General features: G+C 48.2%; 1 protein-coding gene across 4 annotated transcripts in view; it reads right to left on the reverse strand.

The window, feature by feature from the left end:
* Positions 1 to 9,563, reverse strand: part of COL11A1 (collagen type XI alpha 1 chain) — a 270,407-nt gene extending 260,844 nt beyond the window's left edge. For all 4 annotated transcript variants that reach the window (XM_079981011.1, XM_079981009.1, XM_079981010.1 and 1 more), the window contains exon 1: positions 8,984 to 9,563. In XM_079981011.1, coding sequence (XP_079837137.1) covers positions 8,984 to 9,104 — 121 coding nt within the window. In that variant the 5' untranslated portion in view covers positions 9,105 to 9,563. The remainder of the gene's footprint in view (positions 1 to 8,983) is intronic.
* Positions 9,564 to 12,253: the final 2,690 nt, after the last annotated feature.

Raw genomic sequence — 12,253 nt, forward strand, 5'->3', positions numbered from 1 at the left:
TGGGTCCACAGATGTTGCTAGAGCTGCAATTCCCATCACCCCTGACCATTGGCTAAGCTGGTTGGGCAAGATGGGAGTTGTAACCCAACGACTGGGGAGCCAGGGTTGAAGAATGCTGGTTTAATCTGCTCACCTGCAAATCCTTGGAATCTCCAGCAGAAAGATGTCTTCCACTGGCTACCTGGTCCTTAGATGATAATATAATGGTCTGGATCCGAGATCCACTGCATGCAAAACACATATTCTACCACTGAACTCTGACACCCTCCTAAAAGCAGTGTATTTTATTAACATCTGTTGTGCAAATATCTATCTATTATAAGAACTACAGGGATGTTATTGTTGCATTGTATACTGCAGTGGTTCTCAAAGGGTGCGCAGCAGGAGAAGAGGAGGGATTGGAACCACTCTGGAAATTTTAAACACTGAGTTAACTCTCCTAACAATTATCAACATCCTTAAACTACAGTTCCCAGGATTCCTTGGGGGAAAGCCATTGACTGTTGAAAGTGGTGTGATGGATTGTACTAATGGGGCCCAAAAGAAAACATCTAAGGGGGAGATATGGTTTAGGGAGGAAGTCACTCCTCAATACACACTTTAGCAACAACAACAACAACAACAGCACTATTAATAGTGGCTAAAAAACCCCAGTGTGCATTGTTTATATGTAACAGAAGAGAGAGATTTCCCTTCCCCACAAAATATTTTAAAATATAAAGACCAAGACTAGAAGTATAAAAACCTTTCCCCACAAACACACAGAAGGACTGGCTTTCGGGTGAGGGGAATCCACCTTCCTTTTCATTCAGGGGTCTTTCTCAAGCTTTCTGGTGAAGGACAAGGAAAGGACTGCACAACCTACACAACATACCAGGCATATTTCTGTATCAGCTGCCAAAGCAGGGGGTGGGAAGGAGAGGAATCAGCACTCAGCCACAGGTCTGTCATAGAAATGCTTAATTTTAACAGCCAATTGTTTGACAGGCCCCTGATTCTTTCTACCGCCAGGGTTGGGATATGCACTGAGGAAGACATGGCCATTTTGCCTGGCAATCCTTGGGACACAACTGTAAATTGAGACCATTTCGACTCATTCCAAATCACCTCCTTTGTTTCTCTGATTTGACTGTCTGTTCTAATTTATTTGAAACATGGGGAACTCTTGGAAGATACTGCATATTGACAATAACAGGTTCGCAGTATCCCCATTCCTCACAGATCATCTAGTATTGGCCCTGATCTTTTGGGACTACAATTTCCATCATCCCTGACCACTGGTCCTGTTAGCTAGGGATGATGGGAGTTGTAGTCCCAAAACGTCTAGAGGGCCACGTTTGGCCATGCCTGAAGTATTGCACACACATAAACATGCAATGGGTTGGATCCAGCAGAAAGGAAGGATTGCAGGTCAGTGCTATAACACTTGCCTGGCATGTAGAAGGCCTCAGGTTTGAACCCTGGCATCTCCAGGAGCAGGAGTGCCAACTTGGCCCCACAACCATGGGTGCCCTGGGCCATGGGTGCCATGCTGCATGCATGGCCATGGCACTGAAATTTGTGGGTGTCCTACCCCTTCATGGGTAATTTTGTGGGTTCTCGGGCACCCAGGGCCCCAGGGACTTGGCACCTATGCCAGGTAGGACTGTGAGAGACCCCTGTCTGAAACCCTGGTGAGCTCCTGCTCCCCTGCATAGACACTGCCGAGCTAGATGACCCCATGGTCCAATTCTGTCCAAAAGAACTTCCTACAAACCTAGTCAACCTCCGGCCCCATTGAAATCAATGCAGAAAGTTGTCACGGCTTCCCACTGATTTCAATGATGTCACGAACTGGCAGGGCAACAGAGAGGAGGAAGAGGATCCCAGCGAGGGGTATAGTCATGACTGGGGCACAGTAGGGCAGGCTGGGGATGGAGAAGGAGAAGTTGCTGTAGAAAGTACTCACGAGACAATGGAAGATGGCATGGGGGATGGAAGTCAGTGCACAGGAACCACAACAGCAGGGCCCATCACCAGAGCCAGAGGGACCCCTGTCTCCACAAACAGGCTGGGCTCTGAGGCATAGGGAGCAGAAGGAAAGAAGCACTGGGAGGTTGAGGCAGACAAGGGCCCACAGCCCAGGTGAAGTGTGTTAGCTTTGGGAGGAGGTGTGTTAATCCTCAGCTACAGTAGGCTCAGGACAGGTGAGGATCATCTGCCTCATCAAGCCCAGATGCTGCAATCAGCATGCAAAGTATGAATGGGAAGCAGAGATGAAGTGCTGTGGCTGCTCAACTTCCCACGTTGGTTGGACCATGGCTAGGATGTTCCAGGGAGGTCTTTGCAACTATGGTTGTGTGGGACTGACTCTCAGGTGCCCTGGTGCCTTGATTGGCTGCAGGAACTGGGCCTGACAGGACTTTCCACCTGTTGGCCTGCCCAGAGGCGAAGGATGGCATCGTGCCACCCAGGATGGACACCATGACGTAGGGCACATGTGCGGCATCACTACGTATGACACACGTGCTGTACATAGTGATGCTGCACATGCGCTGTATAGCGGTTTGCCGAGGAGGAGGAAGAGTTTGGATTTGATATCCTAAGGAGTCTCAAAGCGGCTAACATTCTCCTTTCCCTTCCTCCCCCACAACAAACACTCTGTGAGGTGAGTGGGGCTGAGAGACTTCAGAGAAGTGTGACTGGCCCAAGGTCACCCAGCAGCTGCATGTGGAGGAGCGGAGACGCAAACCCAGACTACGAGTCTATCACTCTTAACCACTACATCACACTGGCTCTTACGGTGATGGGAAGGATCCCATCACCGTCCCTATGGTGCTGGAGTGGCGCTGGCGGCAAACCGCTATACAGCGCATGTGCGGCGTCGCTACATACAGTGCATGCATGCGACGCCGCACATGTGCTGTACATAGCGGTTTGCTGCCATCATCGGGATCCTCTGCTCATGGCTGCAGCCACAAACGGGGGATCCTCCAAAGGCGACTGCGGCGCCGCGATGGCTGCTTGCGCCGTCTCAAGCCCCCATGGGGTGACTTCTTGTCACCCCCACAGGCATGGAACCTGGGGTGTACTGCCTCCCACGCCCCCCGTTGTGACGCCACTGGGCCTGCCAGACCATCCACTAGCACCTGCCGTGTGATCATGCACTCCTGCAGGACTTTCCGCCAGGTACCCCATGGTTCAGGAGAACATTGGAAGCACTCCCAGCCTAGTCAGGCCCACAGAATTCAGTGAGACTTGCATTTGTGTGGAGATGGTGAAGACTGCAGCCTAACTGGGTATGAGCCCAACCCAATGTTGCCCTTCTTTTGAAAGCAGCTTACACCACAAAAATGTAACACAGTCAAACTTTTCCCAACACTCATCTGCATGTGGAAGAAAGTTCCACCTGTTTAATTCTTGGGTTTCACAGAGACCAGGCCAGTTTTTTGTTTTAAAGTTGGCAGTGACATTTAATACACTGTCATATTGGCCAATGCTAGAGTGAAAGCACACAAAGCCAAATACAAGCCACACAGAAATATGAAGAACTCTTGCACTCTGCAACCAGTGACATTTACACATAGGGGAACAAACGAGTAGTGTGTCTGTTTAGCTGAAGGATATGCAAATTCCAGTTCTGAAATCAGCAAGTTGGAAAGAAATATAAGACGTCATCTTACACTGAGGTAGACCATTGGTCCACTCAGGTTTTCGCAAGCTTGGTTCTCCAGCTGTTTTTGGACTACAGCTCCCATCATCCCTTGCTAGCAGGACAAGTGGTCAGGGATGATGGGAATTGTAGTCCAAAACCAGCTGGAGGCCAAGTTTGGGAAACCCTGATCTAGCTCATTATTGTACACACAGACTGGGCATCACTTTCCTGGTTTTTAGGCAGGATTCTCTCTCATCTGCACCCAGAGATGCCAAGGAACTGAACCCATAACCTTTTCTGCAATCTTCTACCACTAGCTAAGGCCCTTCCCCTTCAACACACAAGTGGTTTTCTGCTAACAGATATAGCTCAATAGGGGAACTGAAATTGTTTCTTATTTCATGATGCGTAGACTAGCATGGTACTTGCAATGAAATAAGAAACAATTCAAATTCCTCTCTTGGATAGAAATTCTATTCCCATTCTGTCCCTATTTTCATACAATCAGGGTTGTGTTTCCATTTTGTGGTTTCTGTGAAGAGCTTCATATTTTATTTTATTTTATTTTATTTTTAAAAAACATCTGGATTTTTTTTTAAAAAAATGTGAATTTAGACATATCCAGCCAAGAAAAGTATGCCCATTTTTTCTACTTTTTTTTCATTCAGGAGTTGCACTAGCTTTTTTTTTAAAAAAAAAGAAAAAGCACAACAAACCCCCCTGTTGCTTCTTGAAGGTGTTTTCATTTCATTAGACTTGCAAATAAATCTGCAGAAGTCACTAACCCATAATTTCCCCCTAGTCTGCTTTGCCACACTCCCCTATGGATAGCCATTGGTTTGTGATGTCTGTAGCCCAAAAGGGGAGGGGGAAGAATCAACTCTCTTTCCATTTGCAAACGCTTCTCTGATTGGTCACCTGGAGGAGGCTGTTTCTCACACTAGGTGATCAGGCGATTGGCTATTTATAACCTTCCTCTAAATTCCTTCTCAGTATGTTTACTGCTTATTCTCGTAAGCACTCAGGTAAAGCTGAGCAGATCTAGCCATCTGAGAACCCTATGCACACAACCTTTGATTTCATCATGGGAAAAAGGCAGCAAAATGCTATTTTTTATATAGTCATGTCAGAATGAGTAGAATTGTAGAGTTGGAAGAGACCACAAGGGTCATCTAGCCCAAGGCAGGAATCTCTTGCCCAACATAGAACTCGAACCCACGACTCTGAGATTATGGATTGGGAGTGTGGATCTTGTCCAAAGCGCAGGGAGGGGGCCATGCCACGACCCCATCGGGAACCCAGTGGTAAGCGAGAGTTGATTCGCATCAACAGTGCTCCCCCCTACTGGTGGTTGACCCTTACTGGACTCCCTGCAGGGCGGGCAGGAGTCAGATATCGTCGGGTCAGTTCCAATGCCTAAGCCAATACTGCTCACATTCTGTAACCAATAAAGTTGTGGCCTAAATTTGCCCAATAACCATTAACCTAATATCTGTGTCCCTGTGTCTTATTCATAAACGGGGGTGGCCTTGGGGTCTTGACACGCAAGTTATGAGGTTTGACACCAAGTGAATATTTCATTTTATTTCCCATTCACTATCACGGTGGGGCATTAATACAAGGGACCCTCACAAAACTGGATCGTAAATTACTCGTCTTCTATAGCTACTTTGAGAAAAGGTGCTCATTCGTCCCAGTCATCCTTGCCAACAGATGTCATATTTAAAAGGTGATGTGAATCAAAGAAAGTCTAAGATATCTAAGTAGACTTGCAATGAAAGGAAATATTTTCTGCCAAAGGCTGCATAAATCAGAGAGGAACAGATTCTCTGTCGTAAGAGGAGAACCCTAAGAGAATGAATGGGAATTCTCCACTGATAGTCCCATTGCAAGAATTATCATATTATAAAATATTGAAGTAGGAATTAGAATTCCGCAGAGGTTATTTTGCAATTGCAGTTCTATGCATGCTTACTTGGGAGTAACCCCACTGAACTCAGTGGAACTTACTTTCATGTAAGCATACATAACATTGGGTTGAGGCTCTATGAATGCAAGCAAACCCATGTGTATTTAACTAAGAAGTTGTTTTCAAAACTTTTGACAGATTTATTTGATTTCTATCTTGTCCTTCCTGATTCCCCCACCCAAAAATTCTGTGGAGGGTTGCAGAATTATTGGAAGTTAATTACTAAGTTCTAAGGAGACCTGTTTAAGATGGTGTGAAGGCTTGCTTGATAGAAAATGGTACAAGATTTGTCCAATATTAAACCATTTTATTCATTTTCAAGTAAAAAAGAAAAACCTTTCACAGCAGAGGCAGAAATTCTAATGTTAATAATTGCATTTTACCACATATGGCATACATTGGATTTCCCCCCTCCCCCCCTTCTGCATTATCTTGTGGGAAGTGAAGATCCCTATCTATAATGTTGAGGACTTGTTAGCTGAAAGAAATGAGCAGATAAAGGAGGCAACTGCTTATCAATGATTTTGTGGAAATGCGAGGTGAGATCCAACTCTCACTGGGATTTAATTCCCACTGAAACAACCAAGCAATGTGCTCCAAACTTTTACAACAGTACAGAAAGCTACTTAATGATTTCTCTAGGCAAAGAAACAAAGGACAGAATGCCGAGGGACCACATGGTGTTTGCAGGGATTTGACAAAAGTTCGATTTTTTTTTTAATGATCTTGTCAGTTTACCGTGTGATCTGAGATTTAAGCACATGCACTTGGAAGGAAGCCCTTCCAGTTTCGACAGAGCTTTCTCCCAGCTAAGTGTGCATAAGAGGATCACAGCCCCAGAGAGATCGGCACCATGCAGCAAAACCCTTGCCAACATATTTTTTCAGTCATCTGAGCTTCATTTGGAGAAAGTGAGCTTGATCCCATCTGAAACAACCTACAACCCTCAGCTTTTTAGCATTCTCATTTCCTAAGGAGGCCTGGGGAACAAAGCAGATAGCCAGGGGGTGTGGAAGGGGAAAAAGAAAGTTAAGAAGTCAATAAGTGTGCTTTCATCTTTATAATTCCTTAAATCACTTTGCTTTGCTTGGAATAAGATGTATATATTTCCCGCACATGTCATGGCCCCCAAGGAATGGGGAGACCAGGGTGGGAGTAATTCATGGCTCAAGGTAAGAGGTGAGCATGGATTGACTGGTCCTCCCCACTTCGAAGACCCAAATCGAGCCAGCAGGGGGCAGAAAGACTGAGGGATGTGACTGACAAGTCCAAGAGGTGATCAGGCACCCAGAGGCTGAGAGGGAGCTCTCTGAAAGCACCTTTCTCTCTTCCACAGTCGATTTGCATCGTGAGCCAGACCAACAGATCTACAAAACTGAGAACCACGAGAGAGAGAAGAAGAAGAAGAAGAAGAAGAAGAAGAAGAAGAAGAAGAAGAAGAAGAAGAAGAAGAAAGCAGCCATCCTAGGGATTTCCTTGAAAAACAACTCAAGATTTGTGTGCCTTGGAGGCCAGGCTGCAAAGGCTGCAGGAGATGGACCAAAAAGAACCACCACAACAAAACAACCCAAGGGATTCCACTAGATAGGAGAAAGTGACAAAGACCTGCTGATGCTGGAGAAGGGAAACTCAGCGCACTGCCAGGCAGTGATACAAGCAGATCTCTGTCCTGTGCAGAGATGCAGATTTATTTCCAAGGCGCATTTCCCGTATTGCTGGTATCTCAGCTCCTGCTGCTGCTTCTTTCAGAATTTCCAGCTGTGGGGTGGCTCCGCTGCAATTCTGATGGAGCAGTGGGGTTGCGCCCTCCTGAGCAATTCTCCCCTTGGGGTCACACACACACACACACACACACACACCAGATACTGAGAAAGGGAGGCACCTTCCCTGTCATGGCCCTCTTTGACTCCCCCGCCTCCTCCTCCCGCGGGAACTCTCTGGAGTTTCAAACTTCCTTCTAGACTCTGCAAACGCCCAGGAAAAGCACCCTGCTCACAAGTGGCCACAGACACCTAACGGACCACTCAGTCAGCCCCGCTCTTTCCTGCCCAGGGATGCACCTAAGGGGAGGGGAGGAGAAAGGGAGGAGATTCCTTCTCCGCTATGCATTGAGCTCCTGTCAGAGGCTTGCCACGTAAGCTGGAAAGAGCCCGCTGGGGCTCTGGCGTTTGTGCGTGTGTGTTTGGTCACAGGTCGGAGATGCAAAACAGGTAAGGCGATATCTTGGGCTGTCTAACTGCTGCTGCTCTCCGAACGCGCAAGCTTGAGGGCTCCACAGAAGACTTCCTACGTACTCTTCTCTCTTTCCCCATAAGCAGTGGTTGAGGACCTCTGTGCCAAAAAAGTCCCACACTACAGAGGCTCAAAAATGTCAGTCCCTTTACTGCTTATTTCTCGCCAGCCAAAAAAGAGAGCCGCACTCACATACTCAGAGGGCGCCAGTCAGTTCCTGATACCTGAGAGAGACATTTAGGATCGTAGGGAGTTTGCTGCTGTAAAGAATCCCCTGCTGATCTATTTTTTTATTTTAACATTTATTTATTCCACCCCCTTTGAGAAAGTGACATGACTTGAAGTCTACAGACAGTGTCTCCCACCTCCTATTTCAAGCATTCACAAAGCCCCCACTCCCTTTCCTTCCAGCCCCTCTCTCTTTGGCCAAGATTTTGTGAACTTGATCGGCTTAATGACTTCGGCAAGTTCAAGAGGCGCTGCGCTGGTGGTGAGAGTTTGCAGAAACCATTTTCCCGAAGCGTTTCCAAAAAATTGGCCGGGCGCACAAAGAAAAGTAGCTTTGTTCCGAAAGTGTCCCGCATTCCTTCCCAGTTTTAGCACCTTCCCACCGCCGCTGCTCCACGACTCCCTGAAAGCCTCAAGAAGCTGGAGCGGAGGAGACTCGCAGCCTGATCCTATGGATATTACGCTGAAACTGACATGAGTTCAGTGTAAATTTAGTACTCCCAAGCAAGCAGCAAGGTAGAAGCCTGCGACTAAGAGAATCTGAGCAGAAGCATCACCAAACCCACCACTGGTCACAGGGGGTGGGGAGAAAAACTTTCCCCTGGGGGGACTTCATGGAAATGTCATGCCTCCCCCCGCCCTAAAGATCGAAGGAGCTCTAAGTTGGGGTCAGGGATTAGCTCAAGCGCCTGGCTTCTACGCAACAATCAGAAGAGGCAAGGAATCCTCTGAGCGCGCACAGAGTGCCTTCCACCACTCCAGAGATGTGAGCGGACTTGTGAGCCCGGGTACCTTTGGCTAGACAAGTCAGAGGGTTCCCTGCCTGCTATCTTCTCCTCCCGCTCCCTCACCACCACCCCGTTCCCAAACGGGGCACAGGAGAAAGCGGCGATGGCAGCCCGGCTGGCCTCCTTCCTTACCTCCCCTGACCTCCGCCGCCTCCAGCAGGAGCATCCAAGCGACGAGTAGCGCGGGCCAAGCGGAGTCCCAGAACCACCGTTTCGTTTTCCACCTTGTGGACCATGTCCGCCTCGTCTCCATGGAGAGGGGTGCCTCCACCGCCGAGCGTGCCAAAAAAAAACTCGACGCGCGCGCCCCCCTGCCCAACCTCCGGGGCGCCTTGGCCCCCTGCGCGCTGCTCGCTCGCTCGCCTGGCCCGCCGTCGCCTCCTCCGCGCCACTTATATTCCCAAAGGCGCCGCGCCGTCTTCTCTAGAGATCCATCCGATCCGGTGTGCCAAAGCGGGGAGTGGGGAAAATGAAAAGAAAGGTGCCTGGAGAGGGTCCGAGCAAGAGCGAGAGAGAGAGGTTGGTCCCGCGCTGCCGTCTGGGTCTCGACAGCCCGGCTCCAGGCCCTTCCGATGCGCCCTGCTTTCCCAACTGCAGGGCAATGAGGGGCTTCAGTCCAAAGGCGGGGAGCGCAGCATCCCCCCTCAAGGCTGCATCCTGAAAAGAGGGCTGGCCCAGAAGCGCACGGGGAGAACAGCAGCCAGAGAGCGAGCGAGCGAGCGAGCGGACAGCCTCCCTCCTCCGCCTCCTCCCGCCCTTCTTTTCTCCCACCCCCTCCTGCTCCCCACCCACCCACCCAAACTGACAAGGAGGCTGCCGGCCAGAAGCCAATAGCTCGCCTCCTTCCGCACCCGAAGCCTCGCCCACTCCCTCCCCTCCCCCTGGCCCAAGAAGACCCGGAGCAGAATGCGTGCCAAAAAGCGCTAAGTTTAAGGTGAGCAGGAAAAGTGGAAAGGGGAGACCATGGATAGCAGCGTTTCCAACACACAGCGGGGATTAAAAGAAATAGCGGAAGTGTAATACCCACCCCCCAAAAAAAGGATTGATTCAAGGGCTTCACTTACATCTCCCAAACTTTTGGGGTGGTCCATAAACGCATCCACAGGGCCCCCAATGCAATGAAAAGCATTGTTCAGAATTGCGGTTTGCACCACTCACTAAGGAAGTCAACAGCACACTGAAATTCAAACAGTAAATTAATGGCACTTTTATTCAAAATCCCTTTAAAACTATTTAGTTTAATTCATTCAGCAAAATTGATGAACTTGATCCAGTGATACCAACTTTTCAAAGTCTGCTGGTCAATTACACCTTCAGCACACACACCCTGCCCTGTGTCTCTTAGGTGGCGCCATTTCCCAGGGGTGGTACAGCCCCTTTGGGAGCCACTGATTTACACAGTGCTCTCCGAAGTTGAGCCTGGCTTTTGGAAATAGTTGCACAAAAGTTACTAGAGTGGGGTGGGGTGTTAGTCTCTCTGAATGTGCAACAGCTCGTTGTACGAATATTGACCTCAAAGAAGGAAAGGACCAGTATTATAAAGTACAGTGGTACCTCGGGTTAAGTACTTAATTTGTTCCAGAGGTCCGTTCTTAACCTGAAAATGTTCTTAACCTGAAGCACCACTTTAGCTAATGGGGCCTCCCGCTGTCGCTGGGCCGCTGGAGCACGATTTCTGTTCTCATCCTGAAGCAAAGTTCTTAACCCGAGGTACTATTTCTGGGTTAGCGGAGTCTGTAACCTGAAGCGTATGTAACCTGAAGCGTATGTAACCCAAGGTACCACTGTATCTGTACTTAGGAGATGGCTCTGGCTCACCACAGGCAACCAAGCAGGTGGCTAATAGAGAGCATGCTTGAATCTCAATTAGAGCTATCCCTCCATGGAAAAGATAGTCTAATAAAGTCAGCCTCTTTGAGACTAGTCTCTTGCTGCTATTGCATAAGGTCTTTGTGAAGTGGAAGAGTAGGATGAGGTCAAATGGCATTTAAGTAGAAATGGCAAAAGAAATCTTCATCCCTGTACACACCTACAATTTGCCCCCCCCCCCAAAAAAAATATTTGTTCTGAGCACAAGATGGAGCTGCATGTGACTGACCAATTGTCATTCAGAGTGAAGCTCTTCTTCTCAAACTGTATACATGGCCGCCACCTCCCCTCTCCCAGCTAAAATAAACCCACTAAAGAAACACATCAGTTTGTATCCCCACCACTGCTGAGGGAGGTGCTTATCTCCAAACCAAATTTCTAGTTGATTTTTATGATCTTCATCCATTCTCCCCATAAAAACCCAGGACAGCTTTTGCAAAAGCCAACAGAAAACGCACATGGCTTCTTTAGCATGCCTAACTGTGGATTGGATTTTGTTCACCCAGTGGCTACTTCAGGTGGCAGATTCTGGCTATTGCGGGTAAGTGGGAGACTCATCAATCTGTCCCATGGACACACTCTACGAGGACACTGTCTGGTGCAACCCACATGGAGAACCACCACTAGACATGGAAGAGCAGCGCCAATTCTTTAATTGTGACAACACTAGTGAAGGTAGTCCAAGGAATCCAATTTACCAACAAAAGGGGAGCAGATGTGAAGAGCAGCAAATCCTCGCCACAGCCCCCCCCCCAGGTTTACATGCAATTGGGATTAACTAGAGGGGTTTAAGCGCCAAATGGAGAAAGTTCCATCCTTTCTACTCTGGAAGTTGGAACTCCAACCTTCGCTTTGGAGGTGGAAGCATAGGAAGTTGACTTATATCAAGTCTGTCCCATTGATCAATCTAGCTCAATACGGGCTTTCAGACTAGACTCTCTTAGAGATGGCAGGGATTGAACCTGTGAACTTCTGCATGCAAGACAGATGATGTACTATTGAGCTACAACCTTTCCCCTGGCATGTAATAGAGATCTGAGTTTAAAAAGGGTGCCCTGCTGTGCCATGTCCATTTGATAACGTGGATTTCAATCCACAAAAGCTGATGTGTGTCCTAATAAAACTGCCTGTTTTAGGGTGCAATGAGACTTTTTTGTTGTTTGGCTGCAGGCCCTGTCCTTCCTCTGGAGAAACAAAGACACACCTTCTAGAACCACAATACAGTGGTACCTCGGGTTACATACGCTTCAGGTTACATAGGCTTCAGGTTACAGACTCTGCTAACCCAGAAATATTACCTCAGGTTAAGAACTTTGCTTCAGGATGAGAACAGAAATCGTGTGGCGGCAGCCGGAGGCCCCATTAGCAAAAGTGGTGCTTCAGGTTAAGAACAGTTTCAGGTTAAGAACAGACCCCCAGAATGAATTAAGTTCTTAACCCGAGGTACCACTGTACTCGGAAAGGATTCATCTTCCACGTGCAATCACATGGCCAACGTGATTTCCCCCACTTGGTAGCAGCAATTGTTTTAAT

This window comes from Podarcis cretensis (genome assembly GCF_951804945.1).
Source record: "Podarcis cretensis genome assembly, chromosome: 6".
NCBI lineage: Eukaryota > Metazoa > Chordata > Lepidosauria > Squamata > Lacertidae > Podarcis > Podarcis cretensis.